Raw genomic sequence first — 14,522 nt, forward strand, 5'->3', positions numbered from 1 at the left:
ACATGTAATAACGGTTAAACCTCCAGGCTAAAACGCACCGTTTTCACTTGCCTAGCATCCGGTTTAGCCGTTATTACAGTCCTAGAGGTTTTTCTTTTATCATGGAATTATGTACATTTAGATTATTTTTTTACTTGAAGTTGAATTTTTATGGAATTATATGGTTAACTACTTAATCTGGTTGAACCGTTTGCTACACTCTGTACAATTGGTTGTTACATTTATAAGCTAAATTCGGTAAGATTCGAAAACCGGTTTTCATAACGTTGCCTTTTTGTATAAAACCATCAACTAGAAGGGATTGTTTTTTTTAATACTCACTATTTGCACATATAGCTTTGTGAATATGTGTAATAGGTTATTCGCAACACGAGGTGATTTGGGGCTGCACGTCCACCATAAATAGTCATACGCCCCAAAGTGTGGTGCATGTTTGGTTTCCTTTTCATTTATCAAACCAGCATACACTAATTATACAAGCGTTTCAATGACTTGTACAAATGATGATGTTGTGTAAATGTACGGTCATTTTAGTGTTGGATGTAACATGAGTTTGTGCCAAAATAAAAAGAAGGATAAAAAGCTTATGTGATAGCTAGTTAGGCTTGTTTGTGGGAATATTGGAGGTGTAATGTTATGTCGTTATGGATAGTCTAATATGTAAATAGAGTGGATCATGTGTTGTGTCTTGTGTGGATATTAAATAATTAAATAGTCTAAGTATACCTATGTGATTTTATAACCTTCTTGGTTAATTTTCGTAATTGTGTGAGTTCACGAGTTATTTTCATATTTTAGAACCCTTATGTGTTGTGGAATCGTCTGTACACAATAATATATAATTCTAAAAGCATATTGAATGAATTCATTGTTCGTTTATGTTTGTTTATGTTCATGGTTTGCTTAGAATACTAACTAGCCAATATAAACGAAGATGAACATGATCTTTTTTTTATCGAATGAGTATGCACTACTATTCGATTTTATTTTACAATATCACCATAGTTGCCTTGACGTGGTGACACATCGAATTTCAGCAAGTTAAAGTGGCATTGGACGTTTACATTCTTTAAAGTTGAATGTCATTGAAAACATACTTCCAATTAACGTGGAGTTACATTGGACACATCAATTCCATTTATGGTTGAATGACGTTGAACATAAAACATTCCACTAAGTTGAAACACTTTTGTGTTTCATTTTCAAACCTATAGTTTCGGAGCATCATATGTTGGAAAGTATATTCATATGATGTTCATCAACTTTAAACATATATGTGGTTGTTATATTGTAAGTAATTGATGGGTTTATAATCTTCTTGAAGAGAGCTTCGCAACTAGCTTAGAAATGTTTAAAACTGAGCAAAAAATAATTTAGTGTCATACACTACTAAACAAATGAGTATCACTGACAGATACTTTCCTTGAAAATATGTCAATGAAAATCATTACCAACAAGTATCTGTCGGTGAAAGTTTGTTACTAATAAGGGCCATGGTAATTTGACTGTCGACATATTACCCAGGGAAATCACCAAAGGTAATTGGTAAGGGTCGATTACCAAGCAAGACACAGGTGAGTATAACAAATTTTACAAATAAATTACATTACGTATTCAATAGCATGCATCTATATATTTATATAATTCGAAATAAATAATTACAACTAGAGGTGTAAATCCTAACATCTTAACCGAATCAAAACTGAAACCAGTGGTATAGTAGAAATCGGTTTGTAATCGATATTAACCGTACGTTAGGAACAAGTTGGAGTTTCTTCTACATAGGAATCGTCTAACCGGTAATAGGTTAACAAGAATAGTGTTAATAATGTAATTATGTTAATATCAATAGGTTAAAAGGTTAGCCGGTTATTAGACGAACGTAACCGGTCACAATGGTTAGTGGCACACAAAAATCGGTTAGAAACCATAACCGGTTATTGAAAATAAGTTTTATTGACTGTCTGACTAATAACATGTTACGATTAGTAACCAATATTGTCAAAAGTGGTTAAATGTTACTCGCACCTCAAAGTCTCGAACCATATACAAAGCAAGACATATGATTTGGGCCGTTGCTTTTGGGCTTCCCATAGAAGAATGAAGATTTATCAAAATCTTCCATTCCATGGTAACATTTAGGGTTGTTCACGAGTTGAGCTGAACCGAGCGAAGGCTTGCTCGTCGCTTGACTCGTTTACAATCGAACTGAACTGTTGAAATTCGAACTGAGCGAAAACCGAAACGAGCCAAAATCGAATCGAGCATTATTTATTTCTTTTTCACTTTAAAATTTTCAATAAGAAACAAATTTGAAAGTTGTAAATAATATATTTTATAAATACACTAGTAGTTTTTAGACAAGCGTGTAATAGATTATAATTTTTTTATTAAAAATAAGTTTGAAGTAAGATATAATGATCATGTAAACAAACTTTTATTATTCTAAAAACTTGAAGCGAATAGTTAAAACTATAAAATTGACGAAATATGAAAAATTTAAAGGGGTAAAAATAATTGTAAGCTTATATTTATGTGTTTTGTCTATATATTTATATATTTGTTCATATATAATTATATATAAAATAAATTAAAAATATTCAAGCCCAACCGAACCGAACCAAGCAGACATTTGCTCGTTTACAAACCGAACCGAGCAGAGCGGCTAGTTTTCAATCGAGCGAAAAAACGAGCGAGCAATTTTCCACAACGAGTTCGAGCGACGAGCGAGATTGGTCGGCCCTAGTAACATTTATTTATTTTGTTTCTAAAAAGGATTTAAGTTTATATAGAATTTGTTTTAAACATTTGGAACATTTTTATAACCCCATATTCACAAATAATCATAACCTACACAAAATATATTTAAAAAAAAATCATCACCCCAAATACGAAGAAGATAAAAAAAATTTCTATTTCATATCAAAGAATCTAGGCAGAAAGAGAGTTAAAAGATGTGTATGAATATCTTATGTATTTAGTTTCTTTTACGTCTCATAAATTAAATCCACCAAATTTGATGTAGGAGTATCCATGACTTGCATGTAATGCTTTAATTTAGTGGACCATTTGATCCCGGAATTGGACAAATTAAAAGGACATATTAGGCTCGAGAAAGCATGATCATGTAGGCCGATAAGAGGAAACACAAGCAAGGCGGGCTTGCAAGAAGGACCGAGAAGAAGAAGAAGAAGAAGAAGAAGAAGAAGAAGAAGAAGAAGAAGAAGAAGAAGAAGAAGAAGAAGAAGAAGAAGGATGTCGAAGATAAGGAACATATTCATCTTTTCTTGCTTTCATAAGTTTTGCTATTTTTCTTTCCATGTTTATCTCTTATTTTTAGCATTTGTATGGTTTATTTTGTTTAGATAGGTAGTTTTTTGAGGTATTGTGATATATATTGAAAGCTTAATTAAGCATGTCGACTCAAACATCGGATTGTGATCATTCTCTTAATTAAGTCATTTGAATACGATCTCACATGTGCATCAATATCCCATAATAGGGATCGAACTCTCATCCTCCTAAGTCCTAAGACAGACGAGCTACCAATACCGCTAGACCAAAGCCTTTTTTGTTTCACCATTTTGTTAAAATCATATAACTTTTTTTTATTTAATTACTTCGTACTTTTTATAGTTATACTATAAAAATTTAAAAAAAAACTATTATCTTTAATTTGAATATAATATTAGAAGAATCGATCTTAAGTTGTAGTGTTGATTATATTGTTTTAATAATTATACACATAACAGTTTGTAATTATATGCATATGTTGTTTGAGATTGTTTCATTTATGGTGTGTGTGATTGTTCATTAAACATGTATATTTGATCATTTATGAACAAAATAAACATTTTTAATACAAAGATTGTAGTTGTTGATCGAAATTATTGGATTGATATACAAATATTAAATTATATATATATATATATATATATAATTGTAATAAATACTTCACATGGCCAACTTAGCATATGTTTTCTCACCCTTGCCCACAAACATGGTGCATACATAAAACTATAATGTCATTTCCTCATTTGCTTCACTACTCTCATAGCAAGTTTAGGTAAACACCATAATAGTAACATCATATATATGGACTTTGGGTGATTGAAGGTTGTCTTCTAATTCCATACATACATATATTCTATTTTTATATCAACTTACTAAAGATAAGCTGTTAATAATTAATATTGAATGAGGAAATAAAGGATAATCAATTATCAATCAACTCATTTAGCATATAACTATGAGTAATTAATGTTTTTAATAAGATGTTGAATATATGATCCTCTATTAAGACGAAAAATGACACGTTTAATTAAGTATGTGAATTTTGTAAAGTCGACACGTTATTACACGACCAATTTCAAGTAAAAAAAAACAAAATCACTATACAATACATTGTGTTTAAACTTTAAAGTAACATATATATATATACAAGTATTTATACATTTATTAACACGTTTAAAAGTTATTGAATTGTAGATAACTAATGTTGGGATGGTGATAAAACCTTATCCCATTTTCATGCATGAGACTGAGAGACCTTCTTTTAACACCTTTAAAACATAATCTCCTCCACCCATAGTCACACCCCTATCTCATTTTCAAAGGCCAATCAACTCTTTCCTTTTTCTTTCCTTTTTTATTTATTATTATTATAAATAAATAACCATTTTATTCCCTTTTACAACTTCCATTTTTTCTCATTCTTTTGAACCACTTTCCGGCCACTTCTCTGGTAAGTACCTCATCTAATACATTCTCAACTCATTGCTTAATAATATGTTAAATGATATTTGTCTGCTTAAGCAAAGACAAGAAAGTTGTAGACATGTTTTTGATTAATAATTGCATGATATTAACAACTCATAGCATTTCTTGCTTTATTCTTACATGCATCTGCCTAGTTTTTCCATGTGCTTATGAGAATAAAAACACCAAAATGCCCTTGTATATGACAAGAATATGTAAACTTGATCATATAATAAGTAGATTGCATCACAATGCTGCATCACAATGCATATTACTTTTGCCTTTTTGAATCTGATACTCCTTTTTAGTTACTAGAAAATTGTTTAAATTAGGTCATATTTAAATTAGATAAAGGTAAACGAAAAACATATTTAACTTGAAAAGTTGTTACACCGCTTATAAACACTAATTTTTATAATTTATATTTTTCATTCTTTTTATATGTTGTTACTAATATTTGCCAAAATCAAAAAGAAATAAAAAAATATGTAGATTGCAAAAGTACATATATGTAGCTCGTAATGCATATAATTACCTCGTATGAGATATATATATGTACTTTCACAAATTACATATATATTTATTACTTATTTCTTTTTGGGTATAATGGTAATGGTAAATATTAATAACATAAAAAAAGAATGAAAATAATAAAAATTTAAAAAACTATTGTTTATTTGAAACCTCCAAGGAAACTAGTCCCAAAAGTCTTGGATAAAGCTTATATAAAGTAAGGAGAAAAATATGTCATCTATTTACAAATGAATATAAAGCCTTAAATTAACAGATTTCATTAAGTTACAGTTGATTGGTAGAACTAGAAGTGCTTGATTGTGGTGGTAGGACCATAATAAAAAATATATATATACAAACATTAATGGAAATATTTTATATTAATTTGATTATAGATCTCAATAAAGTGATTTGCTTGCTATGGGCACAACAAGTCAACAACCTGCATGGTTGACTTTTTATCTTCTTATTGACTTTGCTTTTATGTTAATAATATGATTAGGTGAAAATGGCACAATGTTTGGCTCCTTCAGTGCAATGGCAAATGAGGTTAACAAAGAGTTCAGTGGAACCAAGCTCTATGACATCCAAGATGTTCAACTCTTTTTCCTTGAAGCAAAACAAGAAAAGCGCACTCAAAACCGCCACAAAGTTTAGAATATGCGCGTCGTCAAATGGAACCATTAACAGGATTGAAGATTTACTAAACTTGGATGTGTCTCCTTACACGGATAAGATCATTGCTGAATACATTTGGTATAGAATAAAAGATTTTGTATATATTCATAATTTCTATATACAAGTATTTACATCCATGTTTATGTTCTGAAACAGGATTGGAGGTTCTGGGACCGACGTGCGCAGCAAATCAAGGGTATGTCGGCTTTTGATGCTACGAAAGCATGAATATTTTTGGATCATATGTTCTAAAATAATTTATTTATTGCAGACACTATCAAAACCGGTTGAGCATCCTTCCGAGCTTCCAAAGTGGAACTATGATGGATCAAGTACCGGACAAGCACCAGGAGAAGACAGTGAAGTTATCTTATAGTAAGTCTTATTTATTTATAAAAACTCATTTCATGTGATGAAGTAACCATGGTTGAAATTTAATATTTCAGCCCGCAGGCGATCTTTAAGGATCCTTTCCGTGGTGGTAACAACATCTTGGTAAGCTTAATTATTTAAGTAACCTTTTAATATAAAAGTTGCAAAGTAACATGAAATTATTTTTTTAAAGGTTATATGTGACACATACACACCACAAGGCGTGGCGATCCCGACAAACAAACGTGCTAAGGCTGCCGAGATTTTCAGTGATCCTAAAGTTGTAGCTCAAGTACCCTGGTATGTTTGACTTTATAAGTCAACACATATTTTTTTCAAAATAATTCATTTTATTGATAAAATCTAATCATAGGTTTGGAATTGAGCAAGAGTACACTTTACTTCAGCCAAATGTTAACTGGCCTTTGGGTTGGCCAACAGGAGGTTACCCTGGTCCACAGGGCCCGTACTACTGCGGTGCTGGAGCGGATAAGTCGTTTGGAAGAGACATATCGGATGCACATTACAAGGCTTGTTTGTATGCTGGAATTAACATCAGTGGAACCAATGGTGAAGTTATGCCCGGGCAGGTGTTTTTCCTACTCGTTTTCGATATTTTTTAGTAAATTTAAAAGAAGAAATATTATCACATAAACATTTATTATTATTATTATTATTCACAGTGGGAATTCCAAGTTGGTCCTAGTGTTGGAATTGAAGCTGGAGACCATATCTGGTGTGCAAGATACCTCCTCGAGGTACTGAATATTATACATCATCAATATTATTAACTATGCAATATTTCTACAGTTATCTTATATCAACCAGAATCTTATACGGTTTACTCGTTTTAACAGAGAATTACCGAGCAAGCCGGTGTTGTCCTGACACTTGACCCTAAACCGATCGAGGTAACTTCTATTCATAAGTTAATGAGTTGTATATGCCACCTCTACTCACTCTTAGTGATCTTAGTTTAACCAAATCTGCGGTTTTAGTCTAATAATTTCAAATTTACGATTTTTGTCCCTGTGGTTTCATTTTACTTGCAATTAAACCCAAATTCATTAACCCTGTTAAGTTTGGTCGTTAAACCAATCAGCGTGCCCCTCACGTGAGGGGCATATTTGTCCTTTTTCTCCCCAAATAAACCTCAGTCGTAATTCGCAAGCCCATCACGTGAGTGGCTGGGGTGTATTTGGGAAAAAAAAGGACAAAACCGCCCCTCACGTGAAGGGTACGCTGATGAGTTTAACGACCAGACTTAACGGGGTTAATGAATTCGGGTTTAATTGCAGGTGAAACGAAACCACATGGACGAAAATCGTATGTTTTAAACTATTGAACTAAAACCGCATATTTGGACAAACCACAGGGACGAAAACCAAAGTTTACTCTTTTTTTATTTTTATTTTTTTTTGGTATTGTCAGGGAGACTGGAATGGTGCAGGATGTCACACTAACTATAGGTACCATTTATGAGTAAACATTTAAAAATTAAAACCAATATTTCCAGTGTTTCCAATTTTATTACATTATATATATATATAAAAAACATTTGCTTAACAATTTGCAGTACAAAAGCCATGAGAGAAGATGGTGGATTTGAGGTGATCAAAAAGGCGATTTTGAACCTTTCGCTTCGCCACAAAGAGCACATCAGTGCGTACGGAGAAGGAAACGAGAGACGTTTGACTGGGAAACACGAAACCGCCAGCATCAACCAGTTTTCATGGGTATATATATAGAAAACACATTCTACTAAAATTTATTAAAAAAAAGTCAATGTTACATAAGTTTTTTGGTCAACTTTCAGGGAGTTGCTAATCGCGGTTGCTCAATCCGAGTGGGGCGTGACACCGAGAAAGCTGGCAAAGGTATTGAATATTATTTCATTTCATTTTAAATGAATTCAAACCGATTTTTAAATATTCGGTTAATGTAAAAAACGTGTAGGTTACTTGGAAGATAGGCGCCCTGCATCAAACATGGACCCGTATACAGTGACCGGGCTACTTGCAGAAACCACAATCTTGTGGGAGCCTACTCTTGAGGCTGAAGCACTTGCTGCACAGAAGTTGGCATTGAAAGTGTAGACTCGAGTCAACCAATATGGTCTTCGAAAGCTCGGTGTTCTGTTTCTAATTTGATTTCTTCAACATCTTGTAAATAAAGGTCCCAAAAAGTCATATGTGCATCATATGGGTGTTTTTTTACAGATGATTATTGGTTAGTTTATGCACATTTTGATGTGTGCACTTGGTCCGGACTGAGTTTTATTCGATTCTTGAATTGTAGAAAGACCTTCGGGTTTTGGGGGTGTATTATCTTTATATGAATATCGAGCAATAAGTCGCGAGTTTGTTAACTTGATGTGTACTATGTTTGTTTTAAGTGCTACGGGACATTCTTAAGCTATCATAACTCAGTGTTCAACGAATCGAGTTTGGAATACATGGATTAACTTAACTATTTGAACTTGGGTTGAAATTCAGTTACTGAATTCGAATTCGAACATGGCATTTTAATGCGAATCAAAATGAGTTTTACGAGTCCGATTCAAATATTGAACAACATAGATGAGGGTTGTTGACAAACTACGACAAGGTTTTCGACATTAATATGATAAAACTTTAAAGGGTCTAAATTAACTCGAAATCAAATACATAGACTCTAAATCGAGTTATTGTTTTTCGATAAAGGCTTTGTGAGCTAGCTTCTAGGGTTGTTGATCTAGGCGTGTACACCAAATCGAAAAAACTAATATGTATCCAAAGTAACCAAACTCAAACAAAAACCGACGGTCTGGTTTATATTTTCATAGAAACCGAATTTTCGTTTCGCTTTGGGTTTTGCACACACACAGTTATAACTAAAAAACCTAACCGAACCCGAACGCCATAACATAAAGTCGTAGAAGTCATTCTGAAGTCATACGTGTCTGTATAATAATAAAAAAACGGCGCAACTTGTTGCCTGCCTCCCTATTATAATTGGATCCTTTTATTGTTGCCTAATAACAATTTCGAATCGAAAGTCACAAATTCTCATTCGATTACTGAATTCGAATCAAACTAGAATTCGGTTCAAAACTTCAAATATACAAAATCCAGTTCGAATCTGAATCAAATTTCGAGTCTTTCGAGTCTGATTCATATAGTATACACCAAAAGTGACAAGTTAATATTAATATAATATAATAATATCTACCACTAAAACAAATAAGAAATATCAAATATCACATATATATTGTTGTAATCATAATCCATAGATCTCATACAAATATACATATACATGAATATTGGTTATCCATAGACAACATTAAGATACTTATCTTTGATCCACCTAAAGCTCTTCCTAAACGACCCTTTAAGTTTGCCTTCAACCGCGTAAACTTTATACCCCGCAACTCTCTTCTTCCTCTGGAACTCAGGATCCCGGAAGCTCCAAGACTTGGAGGCTGATCCGTTAGTCGACTTCACTTTCTTCAACTTGAAATCATTCGCCACGACGATGTCCATATTCGTTGGGATTTTGTAAGTTGTAGGATACGAAACACTGTATGATCGAAAATCGGCCATTTTCGGGTTGTATGTGTCTAGTTGCATGTTGTTTAGATCGGTGAAGTCGTATGATCTTGGTTTGTAATCAGCCATGGATATGTGGATATGTGGAGATGAAGAGAAATGGGAGTTGATAAGTTTTGATGATGAGATGAAATAATAAAAGTCGTTATTGGGAGGCTGGTAATGGTCAACGACCACACATGTGACACAACACAATAGTTGGAAATTTGGAATAATGAAGTGGCTTAATATATATCTTATTTATAGACGTGACAGTTCATTGAACCCACACGTGAGAAACCGAGTTTATAAATAAATCGACTTGCCTTTGCATATTATATAAAATGATCCAGTTCTAATAGAGAGACGGGTAAACAGCAAAGATGATTGGTTTTATATATAATGTATTTACATGTTGGTTCCCAAACCTAAGTATCAAAATGACGGGGTTGACGGTGAAGATGACTTTCAATATTTGACAACGGAAGCAAAGTTACAAATGCATAGAAACTAGGGGTCAAGTTATTCTACAAACGGGAAACGAAAATGAGATGGATGAAAATGATTCGTAGTCATACAAAAAAACTCCTTAAAAAATTAATAAAAAATCTTAACTCAAAATTTAATTAAAAAAATGAAAAAGTAAAAACACAAAATGTTTCCACCGTCTTTCTCGTTCTCAAAAAAAAAAAAAAAAACATAATAGTGAGTGAAAAAACTCGTCGTGTCTTATTGATTATCTTTGTGTTTATTTTTGTTGTCGGTTGTTTCTTTTTTTCTTGACATTGTGTCTTTTTTTTCTTTACATTATGTTACATTACTCAACATTTTGTGCTATATTTTGTTCGGCATTGTGTTATATTTAGCGATCTATTGTGTCTTTTTTTAGTTATAATTGTGTTTTTTGTTCATGTTCGTCATTGTGTATTTGATCTCGGCATTGTGTCTTCAAGTATTCAAATGGATAACAAGGGTTCAATCCATAGGACACCCCGATATTCGAATATTTGGATCGTGTAATTTACTAAGATGAAAATTCAATCCGTAGGACATTTTCATTTATGCATACGCTTGCTTATCTGTGACGATGGATAAGTTAATTATGGATATCACTAAAATGGGGGAGGATTATCGATGGAGGAAATAACGTTAAGAGATTAAACAAGTTAGGTGACGCGGGAGTGCGAGCTTGTTTAACAATAATGTTATTGGGCTTTGTTACTTGGTCTTATACTTGGGCTTAAGTGTAATTTTAAATGGGCTTTTAATTAATTTATTTGGGCTCATGAGGTAATTAGATTTGGATTATATATTAATATGTGTTTATTAATTCCCTGCATAATAATAAATTATCTGACTCCATCGAAGATTTTTGAACATAGAAGACGGTTACTTCTTTTCTAGTTCTCCATCACCGATTCTTCAAAAAATCCAATTCCATCTACTGAAAATCTCTCTCATATCCGATAAATCATTGCGTGTAACCCGTAAATAGGTTTATTTAAAAGTGATTCACGATTCAGAGATTAATCCAGGCAATTGTTCAAGAAACCAAGATTGAAATCAATGTTACAGGTTTGCATCAATGATCGATTCACATCCAGGTACGCATTTATACAACATGATGTTCACTGCACCACCTGCCACATGTGCTGCTTCGGGATGTTACCGCACCCATAGGCCGTAACACACAAAGCATAACAAACTTATGCTTATTTCCTCTATCTTGTTATTCTTACAAATACCATATTACAACCAAATGTAACAATAGAAACATATAAATATATCACAACATGCATGGCAATAACAGAGCATACTAATTAAGTTAAAGTTCACGTTTCGAAAAAAAAATTAAGTTAATATACGTAACGTTCATTAAGTTAATATATGTCATCGTTCCTTTCGTGCATTTCCATCTTGCTCTAACATAACTATATATTGCTAGGGAAAAAAGCCAAAAGATTTGGTATCAAAAGGCTTCGCCTTGCGACCACGACTTGGAAAAGGAGGGGTGAGCAACCACCAGGAACTCAGAGGAACTCGCAGCTTGATGAAACTCGTAGTGGAAAGAAGAATCGATGGAAGAACTTGAAAAGTCGAATTTCGAATTTATGATATATATGATTAGATTTTAGGTCTGAGTAAATTCTTTCTAATTTAAACCTTATTGCCGCCTAGTTTTAGGTTTCTAACTAACATAATACACCCATATATAGGCTATAAAACTCCAAATATATATACTTATTCAACATACATTTTTTTTAGATAAATGGGTCAACTTGTGAATCCAAGTACCGGGTTCAAAATGAACAACCGGTTTTAGATAAACATGTTCGTGGGTTAGACCGAATCTAACCTAGACTCAGGCTACGGAATACGTGTTAAGTTCGTGTCGTTTCGAAATTCACGCCCCTAACCTCCACAAACGTCAACATATCGATTACATACATTTTTGTTACCTCTTTAATAAAAAAAATAAAAATAAACTCGTGCAAATTATGATACTTAGAGACCAAATATGCAATACATGTAAATAAAATGGACCATCGAAGTAATTAAGTATGATATTTATAATTGGAGAAAGTGAATACGGTGCTGTCATGCGTGTAAGCTTAGATGCAAAACTCATCAAAACTACGTAGTTTTGATTAAAAATACCCAAAATTTTATTTTTTCCCCTAATTCCTACCATCCAGATCCATCATCTATCTCCCTCCCATCCACCGTTAAGGTTTCGATCTAAAATTAGTGCAATCGTTAATCATAACTATAATATGAAATAGCATCAATTAGATTTGTTTCAAAATATGTGAATTGTGTGTGTTGTAGCCACAGACGCTTGAACATTAATATTCAACTGATGATAAATTCATTATTAATATTAAAATATTAATAAAACACAAATTGAAATGGATGATCAACTGCGACGAATGAGCTTACTGAATTGCTAATTGGGAAGTATATGATTAAATAATTAGGAAGGATACAAATCAATTTTAAATTGATTGATTGCTAACCATTATGTCATACGAGAACAACAAACTTAAAAAATCTCAGATCCAATTCTTAGGAGACAGTGGATGGGAGGGAGATAAATGATGGATCTGGATGGTAGAAATTAAGGGAAAAAATAAAATTTTGGGTATTTTTAATCAAAACTATGTAGTTTTGATGAGTTTTACGTCTAAACTTACACGCATGACAGCACCGTATTCACTTTTCCTTTATAACTTTTACACAAATCCATGTGGTTTGTCAAAATATCACTTTTGTCAAAAATTGACACACTTAAAATTCGTGAGACATTCAAATGTGAAAGCGTTGTAAGTTTCAATTCAGCTTATATTAAAAAAATATATACAAAATTTCATATTCAAGAAAAACTATTCCATTTACATTTATTAGTGTGAATTGTTCAGAACTTTAATTTCAATTACAAATTCTAATTATCTAATACATTTTTATAAAGAAATCCAACCAAATACGAATAGAACTAACACCCCCCCCCCCCCCCCTTGCGGTCTTTTAAAAAAAAACTTGCAGAGTTATTTTAGGTCTTCATCTGCAGATATGAGATATATAGCCTAAAAGTTATATCCATAAGTAAATAAAACTCGAGTTATAACCGCTACTAATTAGTTAACATGAACTTATGAAGCAAAAGCAAGTAACTATAGAAACATTACAGTATATAATATCTAGATAAGATATTTAGGGTTTATACATGCAATTAACTACATAAATTTAATGAATATTCTTTTAAATCCTACTCACATATGTGTCCATACTTATTAAAGAAGATCGGAAACTTTGAGATTTAACAAAAACTCAATACATATGTTTAATGATTCAAACAATTCCTATAGGCGTGACCGCGTTTTCACATGTTTAAGTGTGAAGATTCAAAAGTAATTTGCATAAAAATATTGAGAAATATATAAGATTTGGTGTAAGTTAATGTAATAGCAGCTAGAGATGAGAGTAGAGTTAAGAGAGGGGGTGACAGATAGAGGGTGAGCACACATCACTTCAAGCATATATATATAATCAAATGCAAGAAAGGCCATGGGTGCTCACTCTCTTCTGTCACCACCCTTTACCTTTTTATGTGATATGTAACATTGTTCTGTTTGCTGCCATAGAAGGAAACCCTAGTTTGCTAGATAAAGTAGAAGTATATAACTAAAGATATTTGGATGGTGGTACTCATGTACCCTCATAATGTACTAAACATATATATTATGAATGATTTGATGTGTGAGTTAGAAGTGGAGGTTTGTGACCCTTATATAGGCTCTTCAAACCCACTTTCCATTCCCTTCTCGATAGATGTATAGTAGCTTTATATATTCTTCCACCACATTTCAAGAATATTATTATTATTATTTTTACACTAAATTAATTATATGGATGATTCAAGATACATTGATCTGAGCCAGGAGCAAAGGATAGTTAGGGGGGGGGGGGGGGGCGTAAAAGTGTAAATTTATGTTTTTGTTCGAAATTTTTTATACGTAGTGTAAATTTAGTCGTTTCAGCCGAGAATTTGAGGCCCCCATCGTCTATGAAATTTTGTATACATTTTAAGTCCGATCCCCTAGTGTCTTAGTCCAAGCTTCACCAATGATATGAGCA

At 32.6% G+C, this 14,522-nt stretch overlaps 2 protein-coding genes across 2 annotated transcripts; one reads left to right on the top strand and one right to left on the bottom strand.

Annotated features, from left to right (window-relative positions):
* Positions 1–4,535: 4,535 nt before the first annotated feature.
* On the top strand, positions 4,536–8,689 carry LOC143590853 (glutamine synthetase, chloroplastic-like). Its single transcript, XM_077071202.1, has 13 exons — positions 4,536–4,744; positions 5,774–6,027; positions 6,106–6,145; positions 6,221–6,324; positions 6,396–6,444; positions 6,515–6,621; positions 6,695–6,911; positions 7,005–7,079; positions 7,179–7,232; positions 7,753–7,790; positions 7,898–8,057; positions 8,138–8,198; positions 8,278–8,689. Exons 2-13 carry the CDS (start codon positions 5,780–5,782, stop codon positions 8,415–8,417), a joined length of 1,293 nt encoding a protein of 430 aa, XP_076927317.1. The 5' UTR covers positions 4,536–4,744; positions 5,774–5,779; the 3' UTR covers positions 8,418–8,689.
* Positions 8,690–9,626: 937 nt separating this feature from the next.
* LOC143590865 (uncharacterized) lies at positions 9,627–9,977 on the bottom strand. Its single transcript, XM_077071216.1, has one exon. It carries the CDS (start codon positions 9,975–9,977, stop codon positions 9,627–9,629), a length of 351 nt encoding a protein of 116 aa, XP_076927331.1.
* Positions 9,978–14,522: the final 4,545 nt, after the last annotated feature.

The sequence above is a fragment of the Bidens hawaiensis genome, unplaced genomic scaffold (genome assembly GCF_021521415.1).
Source record: "Bidens hawaiensis isolate Kalapana, Puna unplaced genomic scaffold, B.hawaiensis_p1.1 tig00039025_1, whole genome shotgun sequence".
NCBI lineage: Eukaryota > Viridiplantae > Streptophyta > Magnoliopsida > Asterales > Asteraceae > Bidens > Bidens hawaiensis.